Genomic DNA, 20,158 nt, shown 5'->3' on the forward strand with positions numbered 1-20,158 from the left:
GAGCCAGTGAGAAATGAACTGCCTAACTGTAGCCAGCAGCCAGCAGACGTAGCCTGCAGTACTGCACTCTAACTACTGCGCCAGCATGAATTTACATCAGAGTTTACATGTTGAAGCATGAAAGGCATGAAAGGGGACATGACCTAAACAAGCCCAGATTTCAACACATCATGTTAGGGTTTGTTTGGGGGTTGTTTTTTCCCCCATTTCTTTCAGTGTTCTCCATTTGAACTGTAAATCAAGATACCAATAAAGATAATAATAAGTATTATTATATAATCCACCTGGATTATATCTGCATAATAACTAACCAGTGGAACAGGTTTTGCATCTTTCACTGACTTATCTAGCCAGGCCACTGCGTTTTTATTAGCAGCTTTGTTTCAGTAGGGGGAATAGACACGGACTGAAATTATTTCTCCCGTCTAAATAAACTACTTCTACTAGTAATAAAAATAGGTGTATAATTTTATTGCCTCAAATCCAGTAAATGTCACATCAAAGTTCAAATTAGTATAGCAGCCACTGCATGGTAAACATAGGAACAATTGTTTAGAATCGAATCTCTGCAGCCCTGATGCAATTTAATATTAACATTAAGGCCCAGATACTACATACTGAATGCTTTGGGAATGACTTCCTGCTTTTGATTTTAGAATGTATTTTTCTATCTATCCTGCTATATGTGGCCCTCTAAATGTATATTGATCTAATTATTAAGGATGAACTGTAAAGAAACTGCCCCATGGGTGTGTCATTTTATCTTATATTGTTGAGCTATTTTGTGTTAAATTAGATGATGTGTGTTTTTGAAATTATCATGTTACGCTTTCCTATTGTCTAAATCAGTGGTGGGTTGCGAGCGGTATGCCCTGGTATTGGTGTACCAGAGTCTGCCCGGAGCACTGGGTACCGTTCTGGTATGGTGCTCTGGAAGAAGCGCTCCTTACCTGTCTTTAAAGCCTTTGGCGCTTCTGCACACATGCATGGCGTGTACAGCACCTGTGCGACGCTCCACTGAGCAGTTGGAGCATCACAGAGGTTTGTGGAGGCATTGCTGGAAGGTAAGACACATGTGTGGGTGCCGCACATGTTCATGTGGACGACGCCAGGCCCCATTACAACTATGCCAGTTGCAACGGGATCCAGAACCCACCACTGGTCTAAATGTGAAGTCTGGGTAGAATTTCATGGGTAGCATCTGGATCAAGGGTGTCAAATTCGATTTCATTGAGGGCCACATCAGTGTGGTGTTTGAACTCAGGGGGCTGGGCTGTGTGGCCAGGGTGAGTGTGGTCAGCTCAATGTCACTTGTGTCAGAGATATCTGTGGTGCAGCTATGGGATCCTCCTGCCCCCCCTGCCAGAAAAAAAACAGAGCTTGGGAGAGCCGTGATGACCTCCTGAAGCTCTTTGCCAGTGAAAACAGACTTCAGGAAGGCAGCCTGGTCTAAGGCTATGGGCCAGGTCTAAACACCCCACAGGCTGGATCTGGCCAGTGGCCATGAGTTTGACACCCTTGATCTGGATGACCTTATTTGGACTTGGAGCAAAACAGGGCTAAAGCAGGGGTGGGTTCCTGCCAGTATTACTGCCTATTCAGTGAGCCTGCAATTTTGCATGCATGTGCTTGCTTCACTCATTCACGCACGAGACATGCATTCTGCACACATGCGCAGTTGCCTACAAAGAGATCTGCACATGCACAGAACATTTAAAAAAGGGGGGAAAAAACATGCCGTCCTGACCGGGGAACCAGTTTGGAGACATGGCAAGCCTGGTCACTGATGGTTCCAGTGATCCAGGCTGGAAAACTACTACTGTTTTGGCAGAACCAGTCCAAACTGATAGGAATCCACCTCTGGGCTAAAGTTAGGAGACCAGTAAGAAATGCCAGGTGCATATTAGAAAAATGGAAGGCAATGCCAAGAAATGGGCATGAATGTGTCTCCATAACCAGCAGGAGGAGAAAATAACTCCATTGTGTTGATTTAGAGCAAGGGTGTCAAACTCAAGGCCCGGGGGCCAGATCCGGCCTGTAGAGTGCTTAGAACTGCCCAGCGGGGCTGCCCTGGAAAGGAACCAAAGGTGCCCTCGACATGAGGGATGTCAAGCTGTCCATACCAGTAGTGGGTTGCAGGTGGGACACCCCGGTACAGGCGTAGCGGTGCCTGCTGGGAGTACTGGGTACTGTTCCAGTATGGTGCTCCGGAGGGCCTGCCTGTCTGCTTCATGAAGCAATATGAGCCCCTTTACTCTGGAACAAAAGGAGCTAAATTGTTCTCCTTTGCAGACCTAGCAGCTTCTTTGGGTTGTCACATTGGCCAGAAGAATCAACGAAGAGGCAGTACACAATGTCTCCTCCTGGTCAATCATGTCCCCTACAACAGTAGTTGTAGACTTATTATGCAATTATCTATGTTCTCAAGACTAAATAATGTCTTCTTTGTATTATTTCTAGGGAACTTTTTTCCAAAGATTACACCGAGACTCATTATTCCCCAGATGGCAGAGAAATTACAACAAGCCCTTTGGTTGAGGTAATGTTCAGAGCATCTCACTTTTATGAAATAAATTGAAAATATTTGTGCACAATAGTCAAAATATACTAGACCAGGCTATTCAAACAAGAAGGGCTGTATATGCATGAAGTGTCTTATATTGAGAATGTTCTGTGTAAGGATTTGTGGGTTGTTAAAACCCAATTGATTCTACTTATTGAATTAGAGCAACATCTTAATCAATCAGTTGTTTCCTACCGATTAAAAACAAACATTTTGGTGGAGAAAAGTTCTTGTAACTTAAAAACCACATTTTATATTCCTTTGTTGATTGTCTGCCCAAATGTTCTTAGCTATTTCATCCATGGGGTTCCTCCTGCAGTGATATTCTGTACTTCCAAATAACCAAGAGTTATTTGTAAAATTCATTTGTTTGAAATTCAATGTCTTTTGGCATTTGTGTACTGCATGTGATTATTTCTCTCTGTTATAGACATTCACTTCCTTACATTCAGAACAGTTCAAAGCCAGTTCTGTTCTAGGACCAGCATTTGCAAAGTCATATCTCATTTACAATCAGTACAGGTTTTGGTACACCTTAATTTCAATCTCTGTGGGAGGACATTTGATCCATTTTGGGGACTGGGTGGCTTTGTGCTTGCTGAGAGATCTCATTTTTAGAGATTTATCACAAGGACACAGGTGTTGCTGTCTGTATTCCAAGACAAACAAATGATTCTCCACCACCCCAACACACACACATATCTCAATGTTATTAATCTATTAAAGAGATGTGTTGGACTTCAATTCCCAGAATTCCCTAAGCGGCATTGCCTCAAGCATTCTTTGAGATTTTCTACAGAAAAAGTCATTAAGTCAGAATACAAATTATGACTATGTTAATTAAAACCACTTGAAGAAGTCATTGCTTTGCATGCAATTCTAGATTATTTCCTTTGATTCCCCTTTTTTAAGGTTCTGTCTGAAGGAATTCTTCCCCTTTTTGGCATGCTCAAAGAATTTTCTACTTTTATCCCTTTTTCCTGATATCTGATTCACACAAGACACTTCTCTTAAATGCTTTTTGAGAACTTTTCAAGGAAATGGCAAAAGTCAGTTAAATCTCACAAGACTAGTGTTTATGCAGCAAAATGTGAATAAAAAATGCTGCAACATAAGCTAAAAAACCTGATTTAATTTAGAATGAGCAAATAGATATTTGGAGCCCTAAATGCTGCATGGATTAAGCTGGAAAGGGAGTTTATTTATTTTTTTAAAAAATCTTATTTAAATTATGTATAAGATAAAGGTGAAGAAGTCCCCGTATGTTTTACTCCAGTAGCTGTAGCCAACTTTACAGGGTGTTTCTTTAAGCCATTGAGACTGTCTGAAGATGAGACATCATGCCATAGCACAAAGCACACAGCAAAACACAGAGTGCAGGTGCTTTTCCACCAAAATAGTACCTATTTTTCTACTCACATTTGCATGCTGTCAAACTGCTAGGTGAGCAGGGGCTGAGGCAATTGACAGGAGCTCAACACTTGGGTCTCAAATGTGGGCTGTTGTTTTCCAGCTACCATACCTAGCATCTTAACTGCTAAGACATCACACCAGATTGTGCTGCATCAATTCAACTATGCTGGGATAAGAGCCGTGGTGGTGCAGGAATTAGCTAACAGTCATTTACTTGTAAGATAAGGGAAGTTAGATCTGCCACAATCCAAAATGACATACAATTGAACAGCAGATGTTAGAGAGAGCCTGCTGGTGGAGGATTACTCCAGTTTCACTTGAGGGCTTTCTAAAAGCATTTGTTTTTTTATAGCTGATAGCACATTGCCCCTATCCAGAAAAACTCTTCCCTTTTCTTCACATGAAAAAGTCTAGTGAGTATCTGCTTTGACTCTTGCAAAATATTGAAAGAGACAGTGGTTTTGTATTTGTTGTTGTTGTTAATTGCAAAGTCATGTCTGACCCATCACAACCCCATGGACAATGTTCCTCCAGGCCTTCCTGTCAGTGGTGAAATTCAAAAATGTTTACTACTGGTTCTATGGGTGTGGTTTGGTGGCCATGGTGTACCTTGGTGGGCATGGCTTGGTGGGCATGGCAGTGGAAAGATACTGCAAAATCTCTATTACCACCCCACTCTGGGACCAGCCAGAGGTGGTATTTGCCGGCTCTTCAAACTACTCAAAATTTCCACTACTGGTTCTCTGAAAAAATTTCCACTACCAGTTCTCCAGAACCTGCTGGATTTCACCCCTGCTTCCTGTCCTCTACCATCCTCTGGAGTCCATTTAGCTCAGGCCAACTGCTTCGGTGACTCCATCCAGCCACCTCATTCTCTGTTGTCCCATTCTTCTTTGGCCCTCAATCCATCCTAGTTCTTCTCCAGTTAGTCCTTCCTTCTCATTAGGTGGCCAAAGTATTTGAGTTTCCTCTTCAGAATCTACCTTTCTAAAGAGCAGTCAGGGTTGATTTCCTCTAGGACTGACTGGCTTGGTTGTCTTGTAGTCCAAGGGACTTGAAGGAGTCTTTGGTTTTGTGTAGGAAGCCTCTTCCTAGACTCAATTATCAATTTGCAAATGATGTTTCAGATCTGGAAGTGTGAAAGTGTATCTTGCTTTGGTTTTTGGTGTTGGAGAAAACTTCGACATAATGCTGTTCCTCAGTGTGTTTATGCATATGGTACATACATAGCACATTCCTAAGTAAAGACTCAATGTGCTTGTCTTGCTCTTTGGAATAGAATGATTTATAGGCAAATTTTTTGGAAGCAACTTCTAGCAAAGTGAAAAGAAAAATATTTTAACACCCTTTCTACCTTGTCAACAAAATCCTGATAAAAGCAGATAGGCATAGAATTTTGATCAACAAAATCCTGCATCAGACAATAGGAAAATCTAAGTAGTGACTTTAAAAAAAATATATTTCTGTCAATTAAGCAAGAAAATGTGAGAGTCTGCTTTTTATTTTTAGCTGCCATCCAAAACACTAAGTCAGCCAATGATTTTACCAGCTTATATATCAAGTAGGGTGGAGAATCAGAACTGGTATTGAGTCATGAAAAGCAGCATCTGGGAGACCTTCTTTGGCAGGGAATAAATTATTGGAAGGTGGCTCAGTGGCTAAGATTCTGAGCTTTTCTATCAGAAAGATTGGCAGTTTGGCAGTTTGAATCCCTAGCGTTGCATAATGGAGTGAGCTCCTGTTACTTGTCCCAGCTTCTGCCAACCTAGCAGTTCAAAAGCATGCAAATGCAAGTAGAAAAATAGGGACCACTTTGGTGGGAAGGTAACAGTGTTCCATGCGCCTTTGGTGTTTAGTCATGTCAGTCACATGACCACGGAGTTGTCTTCAGACAGCACTGGCTCCTTGAGTTGTTCCTAGAGTCAGGAATGACTAGCACATATGTGTGAGGGGAACTTTTACCATTACTTTAAATTATTGGATGATTTTTAAAATGCCACATAGATGCATCAAACTGTACACTGAGAATTGCCAATCTAAAATTTTATTTCCCTTTAGTTGTTTTTCATGCATTTCTCTCTCTCACTCTCATTTGGAATGCTCAAGTATTTCACAGAGCCACTTATAGCTCTCTCATTAGTAAATTAAAGCAATCTTTAAGTAACATTTTTAACATCTTTCTATGGGAACATTTTTGAGATTTCTTTTAAATGGACTCAGTTCAGAAAAAACATTTCCCCATCTAGGAATGATGGTGTCAGAGTTTATGAAATCTTGAGGATTACATATTCCCCAATTCTGCAATAGAATTCTTTATTAGCCAAGTGTGATTGGTCACACGAGGAATTTGTCTTTGGTGCATATGCTCTCAGGTACCTAAAGAGAATTAAATACATTCATGAAGAATAAAAAGATACAACACTCAGTGATAGTCATAGGGTACAAATAAGCAATCAAATCATACTAGGAAACAATCAATATAAATTGTAAGGATACAAGCAACAAAGTTACAATCATACAGTCATAAATGGGAGGAAATGGTGATAGGAACAATGAGAAGATTAATCGTAATGCAGACTTAGTGAGTAGTTTGACAGTGTTGAGGGAATTATTTGTTTAGCAGAGTGATGACATTTGGGAAAAAATGCTGTTCTTGTGTCTAGTTGTTCTGGTGTGCAGTGCTCTGTAGTGTTGTTTTGAGGGTAGAAGTTGAAACAATTTATGTCCAGGATGTGAGGGATGTTTTTCATGTTTCTCTCAAGGATATTGATTGATTGATTGATTGATTCAATTTCTATAGTTGCTCATTTCAAGCAATAACTCTGGACAGCTTATAAAAATCAAGATAGCAAAGTTCTGCCTGTTTTTGGTCTGTATTGCAATGGCGCCAGCAACAATATTCTTTGGATATCCTTGAATTCAGGTTAAGTTCTCCCATATAAGCTCTGTTGAAAAGTTAAATAATTTGGGAGCACAGGTGTGCAGTTCATCTTGCTTTTAGGGAGAATTGTGTGTTTCTACAAGTCTACAAAATATACTCATTTTGAAACAATCAGTCATTCTGATTCCCACAATGGATTAATGACTGCAAAAGTTGGTGGAGTTAGCAAAGATGGTTAAATTGAATGCTTTGATTAAAGGGGAAAAATCACAATTACTTTTGTTTTTCCTTGGAAGCCACTTCTGGACTTTGTGCTTGAGGTGGGAAAAAAAGTGAAACTTTGATTTTGGGTTTTACTGATTAGACAGGTTTGTTGCTTTAGAAATGGCTAGTTTATACTGTTATGTAAAAGTAAAAAGTTGAGGTTTAATACTATTATCTTATTTTACTGCACCAAAAGGAGTTGGAAGTCAATGCATTTTCTTTCTTTCCCCCCCTTTCCCTATACTTTTCCCTTCGCTACTTTCCCACTATATTCTTTTGTATTTTATATTATAAGCTAATAAAAAAAAGAAACAATCAATAGTAGCCAGATTTTGTATCCCACCAATCAAACTATTCTGGACTGTTTTCTGTCTTGCTCATTACTTCACTTATGTGATGGAATACATTGGAACCACATTGCTGCTTAACAAATCACAGTCCAATCCAGTGTAGTCTTCTTGCTTCCATACAGGATCACTGCTACTATAGCGGGCACATCCAGAATGATACTGACTCAACTGCAAGCATTAATGCGTGCCATGGTTTGAAGTAAGATACTGTCTTATCTTTTCTTTATTTCATAAGAATGAAGTATATTATTACTGTTCTTAAAGCTGTTATAGTTAAAAAGTGGAACATCACTTTCTTATGAAAATTAGTTGCATAACTTTAAACTTTTTGGTTGGATACTTAGAAGAACTGCTGCTCGCCAGCAGATACAGTAGGGAGTTAAATCTCTGTCTAAAGGAGCTTCCAAGACCCTGTCTCCTTTGTACAAAGAAGCTGATGTTACAGGAAGAGAAGATAAGTAGGTTTCAGATTATGAAGGAAGTGTAGGACGTAGCTAGGAAGTATACAGGAAGAAGTAAGCAGACTTTCAGTTCTACCAGAAACATTTTCTTGAGCCATTCTGCACACTTTCTCCAACCAGCTAGATATCTTAGTTGTATAAAGATTCCAAAATTTAGAAGGACCAAATTATCATTAGCCTGATTCAATGTCTTCCTGACAGTCATTACTGAAGGAAGACATCAGGAGATCCCCTTTGAAGAAAGACTATGTCCATGTGGCAGAAGAATAATTGAAATGATAGAATAAGTTGTTGCAGGTGTTATTATGTTAGGTATTTACTAAATATCCTGATAGTTTTGACTTCTATCTAAAGTTGTTATTGTCAGATCAATATGATTTCATTTCCTTGACCACAACCAAGCGCTGTTTTACAGTTTGTATTCTACACACTATTTTCTCTTACATATTTTAGAACAATTATATTTTATCCTTTTTTATCTTAATTAACTGTGACTTTCATGTTTTATGTGCTGATCTATGAGCAACAAAAGATTGATTTGATTGTCTACAGTAGGGAAATATATAAGATATATAGTATTTCACCCCTGTGAAATAAAATTTTACAAGAAAACCTGAATCTTCCAACATGTATAGTCTTACATTTTCACAGCTAGAAACATTTTCTACCTGTTAAACAATAATTTAGGAATTGTACAGTGTTGGATTCCATGACAAACTAAATCCATACAAATGTTGTATACATAATTCATAATTGTACTGATAAAGTGCAATATCTTATTTTTTTCTGAGCTTAAGGTGTATCTTTGAGAAGCAGGAGAAAGTGATATGTAAACTAGGGAAAACTATGACTCAGTTTATTTTCAGGAGGGATTCATAAAGATAAGTTATGTTGACTTTCTTAGTTAAAACTGACTATTCAATATAGAATAGCCAGTTTGAACTGGCTTTGTGTTCTCTGAGCTTAATTGTTTACTTGCAGATGTTTCATTACCCAACTAGGTAACATCTAGTGCACTAATGAGGTTACTAGCTGAGTAATGAAATGTTTGCAGGAAAACAACCAAGGACCTCACAGTTCAACCCTGAGCTCCGAATATTCTTTTCTATTGGTCTTCCACATTGTGAAATTCATTTTTTTTACTACTGATTCTGAGGGAGTGGCTTGGTGGGCATGACAGGGGAAGGATACTGCAAAATCCCCACTCCCACCCCACTTTGGGGCCAGCCAGAGGTGGTATTTGCCAGTTCTCTGAACTACTCAAAATTTCCACGACCAGTTCTCCAGAACCTGTCAGAATCTACTGGATGTCACCCCTGGTCTTCTACCTCTAATCATGCTTTTGAAAATGAACCTACAATTGTTTTACAGAGGGTATTTCAAGAATCAGGGTGAGAAGTACCTTATTGAACCTATGAAGCTTTCTGACAGTGAAGCCCATGCAGTCTACAAATATGAAAATCTGGAAGAAGAGGATGACACCCCCAAAATCTGTGGGGTAACCAATACTACTTGGGACTCAGATGAGCCCCTCACAAAGACCTCTCGGATGAGCATGAATATTGAAGTAAGTCTCACATTAAACCCTCAAGAATATGACATGGTTTGAGAACAGGGATTCATTTACTTGTTTTTAAATTGTAAAATGAAAGATAAATTCTCTAGGACTGCTAAAAAGATTTCAGAAGATAAGATCCCTAAACATCCATTCCACCCATGCTGCAGAAGAACATATGGAAACACAATGAACAGAAAATACACATTTCAGGTTTACACCATTTTCTATGGTCATCCAAACTTAATTTAGAAAATAGAAAAGGAATTCTTTATTGGCCAAGTGGGATTGGACACACAAGGAATTTGTCTTTGGTGCATACGCTCTCAGTGTACATAAAAAGAAAAGATACATTCATCAAGAATCATAAGGTACAACACTTAATGATAGTCAATAGGGTACAAATAAGCAATCAGGAAATAATCAATATCAATATAAATTGTAAGGATTCAAGCAACAAAGTTATAGCCCTGCAGTCATAAGTGGGAGGAGATGGGTGATAGGAATGATGAGAAGACTAATAGTAATAGTAATGCAGCCTTAGAGAATAGTTTGAGAGTAGTGAGGAAATTATTTGTTTAGCAGACTGATGGTGTTTGGGAAAAAACTTGTGTCTGGTTGTCTTGGTGTGCAGTGTTCTGTAGTATCATTTTGAGGATAGGAGTTGAAACAATTTATGTCCAGGATGCGAGGGATCTGTTTTCATGGCCCTCTTTTTGACTTGTGCAGTATACAGGTCCTCAATGGAAGGCAGGTTAGTAGTCATTGTTTTTTCTGCAGTTCTGATTATCCTTTGAAGTCCGTGTCTGTCTTGTTGGGCTGCAGAGTCAAACCAGACAGTTACAGAGGTGCAGATGACAAACTCAATAATTGCCTTGTAGAACTGTATCAGCAGCTCCTTGGGCAGTTTGAGCTCCTTAGGTTGGCGCAGAAAGAACATTCTTTATTGCACTTTTTAATGACGTTTTTGATGTTAGGTGTCTATTTTAGGTCTTGAGATATGATAGAACCTAGAAATTTGAAGGTCCCTACCATTGATAGTGTGTTGTCTAGTATTATAAGAGGGCATAGTATAGTAAGTGGTTCAAAACAGATTCAGCTGAGTCTCCAAATCATCACAACTTTCTGAATCGGTTTAGAAATAAGTGTAATCAAATTATCAGTTGGAGGCCTCTTTTATTATGCATCCATAGGGGACTTGGGATTGAGGGTAAAACTGGTTTGAAATACTAAATCAAAATGCTTTGCGATGTCTAATTAGACCAATACCTAATCTTGATTCAATTTTCCAATATGACTTGAATCATCAAGTTGGATTGAATAAAAATTGACAAAGTGAATCTGGTTAACCACTGCATAATTTCCTCGTCCTGAGAAATTTCCTAGCACATTCTAAAGTGCTGAAGTTTTAACAAGCTCTCTCGCAATAAATGTCTTCTTCAAAGAGCCAATATTTCTAAAAGTTCAAGGACTTTGTCGAGGGAGTATAACAAGATTATCTGATGATGACCCAACATTTCTGTTGACTGCAGGAAGCAACATGTCTAAACAGTCTTTTGGTTCATGTTTTGTCTAGAAACAGGAATACTTGCAGGCCAGAAAATATGTTGAGTTTTATGTAGCGGCAGACAACAGAGTGGTAAGTATCCTGAATACCATTTTTTTTCTTTCTGCATTGAACACAAAATTTTGTTTTTGTCTTTTTCAGTGTGGGTGTTTTTGAAGACATCACCAAAAACAACATTCTAACTACATTTTATCCTAAAATATGTATTAAAATATACTTTAACAATTTTTGTTTTTTTATTATTGGACCTGACCCCTATCTCCAAACTTAAGACACAATTGAAATTCAATGATTCTCTGATTTGTACTAAATTGTTCCTGCAATTTACCTAAATTTTAATGATAGTTTATCCAGAAATGCCCAGATCAGGAAACTGAAGTTAGTTAACATGGAGAATATAAATGAAGAGTAAAAGAGAGAATCACCATACGTTTCTTCTACCTGGGAAATCTAGCATTCCAAGATCCAGAGGAAAATTCACAAGGAGATTTTTGAATTAGTGGGAGGATGGGCAAATCTGGATGTTTTGCTTTCCCTTATTTGTTTGTTTATTTCAAAAGTCTTACATTCAAGTGGCTTTTTAAATTACATTGAAATATAAATATACTTTGGCTTCTATGCCTCCCAGCATATAATTTTTTTTTATTCACACTTTGCTTGATTTTGAAAATAAGTTTCCCTAGCAGAAACATATTTTAATTTATTTTTATGAATATATGGATTTGAAATTGATTTTCTCCTTTTGTGTGTTTGTGCAAGTATGAGTTTCAATTAATAAATTGGTTCAAGAGGTCAACATTATGTATTGTTAATTTTCAAACTATCATTCATATCATTGGTGGAATTCAAATTTTTTTACTACCGGTTCTGCAGGCGCATCTTGGTGGGCATGGCGTGGCTTGGTGGGCATGGCAGGGAAAGGATACTGTAAAATCTACATTCCCTCCCCATTCCAACCTAATTTCATTTCCTCCTGATCGGCTGGGACTTGGGAGGCAGAGAATAGATGGGGGCAGGGCCAGTCAGAGGTGGTATTTACCGGTTCTCCAAACTACTCAAAATTTCTGCTATCTGTTCTCCAGAACTGGTCAGAACCTGCTGAATACCACCTCTGATTCAGTTTAAATATATTTCTCCATCATAACTAGCTCAAATAGAAGCTAACCTTTGGTTAATAGACAAGTAAGATCCACATTTTACTTAGCCAACCTCATTTGCAGTAATATAGCATTTGCAGTAAAACAACTCTTGGGGATATTTGAACTCTCAGAATGTGCACATTTCCCCCCAATAAAATAAAACTAGATACCAGTCTGAGCTTTCTCTTTTAATACTATTGCAAAAGGGAACATCTTATGCAAATTTATTTCAGGGAAATTGGTCTCAGGCTGGTGGAATTTAAATCCAGTTTGTAGTGAAGAATGTTTAACTTTTCTGAGCAGAGAAATACAGTTTCCAATTAAGGAATTGAAAGGTTTTCAATAGGCTGACCAAAATTTTCTCCAACCAGGAGGAAAACGCATGTGTGATGCTGAAAAATTTGTTAATATATTAATGTAGATTCAAATTAGGTTAAACAATCAGCAAAAAATAATTCATCAGTGTGCTTGGATATAGAATTATTATTTTTATCTGAATCAGCAAATTCCATGAATTTTTTTAAGTCTCTTACTTTCCCTGACATGTTCTTTCTCTCTCTCTCTTTCAATCCCTCCATCCAAAAAATACCTCTTCTTAACCTTTTTGTCTTTTCTGTAGTTCAGGAAGTACAACCGGAACATCACAGAAGTAAGGCTGAGAATATTTGATATGGTCAACTATATAAGTACGGTAAGACAACATGGCAAAAGTTATTTCACTTTTTGGATTTAAACCTCTCAAATTTTCACTGTGTTCACACAACAAACTTAACCAGGTAAAGAGACCTAGGAGATGCACTTCTACAAGAATGTTAACTTTTCCAGTTTTGAGTTCAGCAAAGCTGGGTCATTTGGTAAACTTGTGATCCAGTATGCAAGGCCAGTTCAGAAAATGGGTTAGTTCAGTAACTAAGTTAATAAGCCTCTTATGTGAATACAACCACTGTTTCAGGAGGATGCAAGTCCAAAACTGTTGCAATAATTCAATCAGTAATAGATTTCAGTAGCTGGATTCTTTCATGGCTGCGGTTACTCTGCTGAACTTGAAGATTAGAAAGAGGTTATTTTAGTAAGACTATTTTAAAGTTAAATGATTACGAACATGATCTCTGAGAAGAAAGCAGGAGAGAGGAACCCAGTTAACTTGGACAGTTTGAGTTGAGGGGTGGGCTGCTACTGGTTCTCCTGGGATTAGGAGAACCCATAACTAACAATGACTGGTTCAGAGAACCTCCAAATACCACCCCTGGCTGGCCCCACCCATCAACCTCACCTGCCACTCCCACCTCACGCCTCCCCTCCCAGGAGTCTCCAAGCAGCCCGTTTTGGATGCAAAGTAAGCGCAGGGCCCGCCCAAAGGCTCAGGGAGGGGAAAAAATAGGCCTCCCAGTAGTTCCAAAAGGCCGGAAACAGGCTCATTTCTTGAAATGGACTTGTTTCTGGCCTCCAGAGGGCCTCCGGAACCTGGGGGAAGCAGTTTTCGCCCACCCAGAGGCTCAAGGGAAGCCTTTGGAGCCTGGGGAAGGCGAAAACAGCCCTCCTGCTGTGGTGCAGGAGACCAGCTAGGCCACACCCACCATGGTCACGCCCACCCAGCAACCAGGCAGAGAACCCATTGCTGAAATTTTTGAAGCCCACCCCCGGTTGGGCTGTGACACTTAAAAGGAGATCCACTCATATTGTACTATTATATAGTATACTATTATACATCTTGTACCTATTCACCTTGTTCACCATCTTTACTGTTGATGATTAGTTAGAATCAGGGAAACCAGAGGAAGACAAAGGGTCAAATCTCCCTTAAAGTTCTCCTCCACTTTTGTTGCTGATGAAAGAGAATAATCACCTGTTTATCATTTATTTCTCCTGCTTAAAGAATAGCAATAGCAATAGCAGTTAGACTTATATACTGCTTCATAGGGCTTTCAGCCCTCTCTAAGTGGTTTACAGAGTCAGCATATTTCCCCCACAGTCTGGGTCCTCATTTTACCCACCTCGGAAGCATGGAAGGCTGAGTCAACCCTGAGCCGGTGAGGTTTGAACCGCCGAACTGCAGCTAACAGTCAGCTGAAGTGGCTGCAGTACTGCACTCTAACTACTGCGTCACCTGTTATTATTCTCTATGTAGAGTCTGTGGTCCTGTCCCAGTCTGACTAAATGTCTGCAAGCAAGCCACTAGGCTCAAAGAGCATCAAGGACTCCATAATTCAAATCTTTACTCTAGAGATTTTCTTCTATGGATTCCCAAATCTATTCCATTTCACTCACCCATAGAGGCCAATGTCAGTTGCTTTTTAGTCTTGAAATGTTTCTCAAAGTTTACTTGTGTTTGAGTTTCTGATTGATGTCATGTCCACCACACAGGTTTACAAAATTCTGAAAATTCACATAGCATTTATTGGCTTAGAAATTTGGTCCGATGCAGACAAGATTGAGATCAACGAAGCAGCAGGTGTCACTTTGGACCGCTTTGCGAAGTGGAGAGAGTCTGTTTTGAAGATGCGCAAAAATAATGATATTGCTGAGTTACTCACGTATGTCTGATTGTTGGGAAAAGGAAGGGGGTGGCCGGGAGTGGAGGATTATGGGAAAGTGAGTGCTTGCACAGAACTTCCATTCTATGCTGCATGCTTTAATAAATTTATCTACATCTACATCTACATCTTTAAACCACGTGTAAACGATATTTCAAAGCCAAACATTTTTTTGTAGATGAGATCTAGTTTTGAAAAATCCTTGAATGATTGCAGGTCAAAAACTCAGCTTGATTTCATTTCATTTGGATTTGAAATTGAAACTGAACTGATTATCTTGTTATGCTTTGGCTGTACTTATACCTGCATTTTTAACCCGATTAAATGATGTTTTGGTTCCCATTCTGTACCAGCTGAATGAATACTTCCATTACACAAGAGATAAACCAAGAATAAAATAAAATAATAAAATAGCTAATCTTGAGTTTGACAGGTTGTCTAAAACTGTCATCTAAATCTTAATGTGATCAGGTTATAGATGCAGTGTGAGTTCAGCCTATATATTGCCATACAATTTTATGAGTGCAAAATTGACAAATTTACTGGATTATATCTATAATATATTGGACAAGTAATAACTGTGGTGTGAGCAATCCTACAAGATCTGTGCACAACGTATGGGTCTTATAAAATATATTAGGGGCTAGATAGAATGCATATCAAAGCAAAAAAGGAGAATATAAAAAATTGAAAAAAAAATCAATTTTATTTTTCCCACAGATGTTGATTTAATTCCTCCCCTTAATCACTTTTCCAAGCTCAAGTTTTTTTTTATAACACCACAGCTAAACTGATAGGAGAAATCGAATTATGAAAGAAATCTGCATTTGGGTTTTTTACAGTACATGGAATTTAAACTAACCTAATGGGCTGGATTCATACAAAATGCTAACCCTTTTCCCCAACTTAATGAAGGTTAGCATCAGCCAAGCTTAGCATGTAGTGAAAATTCACCCTGTATATGTTTAACAATCTGCTTAGTCAAATGACTTGTGTGAGTAGAGCCTAAAATGAATTCTAACATCCTGACTGGCAGGAACTGAGGACAGGATTAGCAATAGCAATAACACTGAGACTTATATACCACTTTACAGTGTTTTTACAGCCCTCTCTAAGCGGTATACAGAGTCAGTGCCCCCAACAATCTGGGGTCCTCATTTTACACACCTAGGAAGGATGGAAGTTAACCTTGTGTCTGGTGAAATTCGAACTGCCAAATTGCAGGCATCCAGCAGTCAGCAGAAGTAGCTTGCAGTACTGCACTCCCACCACTGAGTCACCGCGGCTCATAAGAGGTTTCATACAGCCCAGGGGTGGGTTCTGGCCAGCATTACTGCTGGTTCGCTTGGGTGTGCGCTCCACAATGCACATGCACTGGATGCACGCTGCGCGCACATGCACAGTTCAAGGGGAAAAAGATGGCAATGGCGGCGACCGGGGAACTGGTATGGGAGCGTGGCTGGCCTGCATCGCTGCTGGGTCTGCAACTCAGGCCTGCATGCCACTATCAGTTCAGCGGAACTGGTCCAAACCAGTAGAAACCCACCTCTGATATGGCCCAAGGCTACAGATTGTGCTCCCATCTTCTACAAATTTTACTCCCCTTTTCTTTCTTATAGGGGTATTGACTTCACCGGACCAACTGTAGGATTGGCTTTCCTCAGTACTATGTGCAGTCCTTCGTTTTCTACAGCAATTATTCAGGTTGGTAGAAAAGCTGCCTGTTCTGACTTCGGCTTCAGGAGAAAGCATAAAGCACAATCTTAGTCCCCCAAACCCTCTTTTATTTAGAGGGCTGTAATTTATGGTCATTAACACTCCGCAAGGCTTCAAAACAGTCTGTGAAGGTTCCGACAGATGTCTGCTTGACTTGCCACAGTCTTTCAGGGGAATGTTGATAAACACCCCCATTATCTCCCTTGGAAGGCTGCCAAAGACCTAATTGCCAAATGCAGAGCAAGGCCAAACTGAGCACAGAGTCAAACAGAACTTTTCAAAGCTTGAACCGACCAGATGAACTAATTGCTTCCTGCAAAAGCTCACGGCCCATTTGCTCTTCTTTTATGTCTTATGGAGGGGCCAATCATCTCCAAGCCTTACTCCCAAGTCGACCCTGTTTTCTTAATTGTTCTTGCCTTCTGGCAGCTTTGCGCTTGCACACACTGGGACCAGACTCCCGTTGTTCTTCTGCCTTGCTGATGTTAGACTCTGGAGGCTCCAGAGGCAGCAAATAACTATGAGATGACCTTGGTCCCCTCTCTGCCTCTGACGCAGAGCCCTTGTCCGAGCCTTCCCCAGACTCCAGGACTGGCCCATGTTCCTCCCCAACCACCTCACTGTCTGAATCAGCTGCCAGGTCTGCTGGCCATAATACTATCTGTTACTTGGTTATGGTCAATGAAAACACGTTAATGCAGGAATAACTTTATTACAAATAAAGACTTTTTATATTTGATCCACAATATTTTTATCCATCTTTATATATATGAATTTGACATCTCCAAACTATAATTGCCAATCTCAGTTAAGTTCATAAATTGAGGAATATTGGTGTAATCCTTTAGCTTCCGGTTTCAGAGAAACATACTTTTTAGTGCTTCTCCACATTAAAAACCAATCACTAGTTGCAAACCCTGTTGCCTATAGAAAAAGCAGCATGATCTGGAGAAAGGTTCTTACCCCTTCCACTCTCTTTGAAGCTAGATTTCTATTAAATTAAAAATCTATTAAATGTTTTTAACATGGACAAATAAATAATACTTTTAATTAATAAAAATAATAAATAATAGAAGACCCCTTTGTACTATCACAGCATTCCAGTGAGATAATTGTGGATGAAGTGTCATCTCTAAGCTACTGAAAGGAAAACTGTTAGTACCCTTTGTTATTTTAAAGAAAGAGAATACTTTTTATAGGAAACTCTAGTTCAGCTTTGCAAATTATTAATCTTTTTTTCTAACTCTTTGATTTTTTCATTAGAAAGTCCTTGAGCAAAGGTTTCAGCTCAATGCTAGTAATAATTAAATTCACTTTCAGTTCCTTGGAGGACTAACAATAGACAAAGTGTTCTCTTGTTTTCAGGATCACGGAAGCAATCCACTTGTTACTGCTTCAACAATGGCCCATGAGATGGGTCATATTTTTGGCATGGAGCATGACTCAGATAAGTGTACTTGCAAGAGTGGCAGATGCATTATGGGTGCCCAGCAAAGGTAACGGCTCAAGAAAACTTTTAATGCCTTTCAAATCGAGATGTTTTCAAACAGTTGCAGTTAACCATAGTGTAAAGAAATAGCATAGGAAGCATAACCCAAGGCTACTTCTGCTGCCTGCTGGTTTCCTGGAGTTTGGCAGTCCGATTCTCATTGGCTCAAGGTTGACTCAGTCTTCCATCCTTCTGAAGTGGGTAAAATGAGGACCCATATTGTTGGGGCAATAGGTTGTCTCTGTAAACCAGTTAGGAAGGGCTGGAAAACACTGTGAAACTGTGTGTAAGTCTAAGTGCTAGTGCTAAAGACTTCCCTAAAGTGGGAAGCAGAATGGGAAAAAATATTCTGAACTAGGCAACAGCAGAAGGAAAAGGATAAATTAGTTTCTTGTGGGTTTTCCTGCCTTGCTCCTTTATCAAGGTAGAAGATATGTTATATCTTTCATATATTGCAATCTGCTGAAATCAACAGGTAGTAACATACAGGTAGTCATCAACGTTTGTTTAGCAACCATTTGAAGTTACATTTGAAGGCACTGAAAAAGCTGGCTTAGGACTTCACTTACAACCATCCCTTCAGTTGCATGGCAACCAGCAGGCCTTTATGATGGTGGCAGCCTCCTGGGTTCATGTGATTACCATTTCCTGACCTTTCTAACTGTCTTCTGATAAGACAGTGGAGGAAACCTGACTTCTTAATGGTTTTGTGGTTCACTTAACAACTGCCTTAACAAAAAATAATATATATATATATATATAAAAAAACAACAACTGCCTTGTTTACCAATGGAAATTCTGGTCCCAGTTATGGTTGTATGTTGGGGATTTACCTGTATTATATTGCTAGCGCTTGTCTAGCCTCTACTTCTTCAAGAAGGAAAAGGAAAAGGAGGATAGAATGTTTCAGGTAACTGAGGATTTAATAGCTGCCAGCTGATGTAAGGTTGTAATCTGTAAGCTAATGCAATGAGGATGATTCAGCAATATATGGTATTGCCTTGTTAAGACTCTGGTGGGGTCCACACAAGGCATTTCTCCTTTAAGAGGTATCTATATATAAGTGGCCATTAGAGGGCATTTTTCTCTCATCGTGTATCTCATTTCTCTCCTTCAGCTCCTTCATAGCTGAGTGGTAAGGGATTTATTTACCATGTGCATATCTGTATATATTTGTATATAAACCTCTATTAATTGTATAAAGGTTCTGTGTGTTGTGTGCTCTGTTTTGCTCCTGGGTTTATCTCATAATAAATGCAAAAACTCTGACAGAATGGAGAGGAGAGGAGAGCAGAGAAGAGGAGAGCAGAGGAGGAGAGGAGAGCAGAGGAGAGGAGAGGAGAGGAAATGTCAGGTCTTAGGAATTGTCTGTTGCAAAGCACCCAATTACCTTGTGTGCAAGATTTTTGTATAGCCTCAGTGACCATGCCACCTATTGTCAAATTTTTGGTTTCTTCTGCCGAAATTCTAGGACTATGTTGCCTCATATTTTATGCAATGGCAATGAGTTCAGGAAGTATTGAGAATGCTATGTAATGCTATGTAACCTTTCCTGCCTTACTTTTTGTGCGTCATTGTTACTTTTTAATACTTCAAAACCACTTTGTGGTATTTTGTGCAGAAAGCCTTGCATAGAGAACAGTTTGCTCAATAAACCTCATTTAATGGCTCTGGTGCAACTTTGGTCTTAAAAGACCATATTGTGACTTTAGTGGCCCCCAGCAGATCATCTTTGGGTTCTTGCTTTCCCTCTAATTTGAGGGCCAATAATTATGATTTGTAATATTAGGAAGGGGCTTGGGTGGACTTGGCGATAGCATGTTGACATCTCTTTAAGTATGCACTTTCAGAACCCAGTGGCAAGTTGGTAGTATTATGACCTTTTCAGCAAAAGAAGTCTAATAGTATATTAACTCTCCCTTTACCTTAAAATATTCCAAGTGTGTGCCTTGGTAAGGCCACACTTTGAATACGGCATTCAATTTTGTCGCCATGATTTAGAAAAGATGTGGAGACTCTAGAAAGAGTGCAGAGAAGAGCAACAAAGATGATTAGGGGACTGGAGACTAAAACATATGAAGAACGGTTGCAGGAACTGAGTATGTCTAGTTTAATGAAAAGAAGGACCAGGGGAGACATGATAGCAGTGTTCCAATATCTCAGGGGTTGCCACAAAGAAGAGGGAGTCAAACTATTCTCCAAGGCACCTGAGGTAGAACAAGAAGC

General features: G+C 39.3%; 1 protein-coding gene across 2 annotated transcripts in view; it reads left to right on the forward strand.

Moving 5' to 3' along the window:
* The window catches only part of LOC106551683 (zinc metalloproteinase-disintegrin-like ohagin), a 60,801-nt gene that overhangs the window by 10,994 nt on the left and 29,649 nt on the right, over nucleotides 1–20,158 (forward strand). For both annotated transcript variants that reach the window (XM_087706189.1, XM_087706191.1), the window contains exons 4-11: nucleotides 2,461–2,539; nucleotides 7,594–7,670; nucleotides 9,304–9,499; nucleotides 11,064–11,126; nucleotides 12,813–12,884; nucleotides 14,558–14,727; nucleotides 16,347–16,431; nucleotides 17,809–17,939. In XM_087706189.1, coding sequence (XP_087562315.1) covers nucleotides 2,461–2,539; nucleotides 7,594–7,670; nucleotides 9,304–9,499; nucleotides 11,064–11,126; nucleotides 12,813–12,884; nucleotides 14,558–14,727; nucleotides 16,347–16,431; nucleotides 17,809–17,939 — 873 coding nt within the window. The remainder of the gene's footprint in view (nucleotides 1–2,460; nucleotides 2,540–7,593; nucleotides 7,671–9,303; nucleotides 9,500–11,063; nucleotides 11,127–12,812; nucleotides 12,885–14,557; nucleotides 14,728–16,346; nucleotides 16,432–17,808; nucleotides 17,940–20,158) is intronic.

Source organism: Thamnophis sirtalis, unplaced genomic scaffold, assembly GCF_051295495.1.
Source record: "Thamnophis sirtalis isolate CommonGarterSnake01/CBP01778 unplaced genomic scaffold, rThaSir2_p1.2 scaffold_2, whole genome shotgun sequence".
NCBI lineage: Eukaryota > Metazoa > Chordata > Lepidosauria > Squamata > Natricidae > Thamnophis > Thamnophis sirtalis.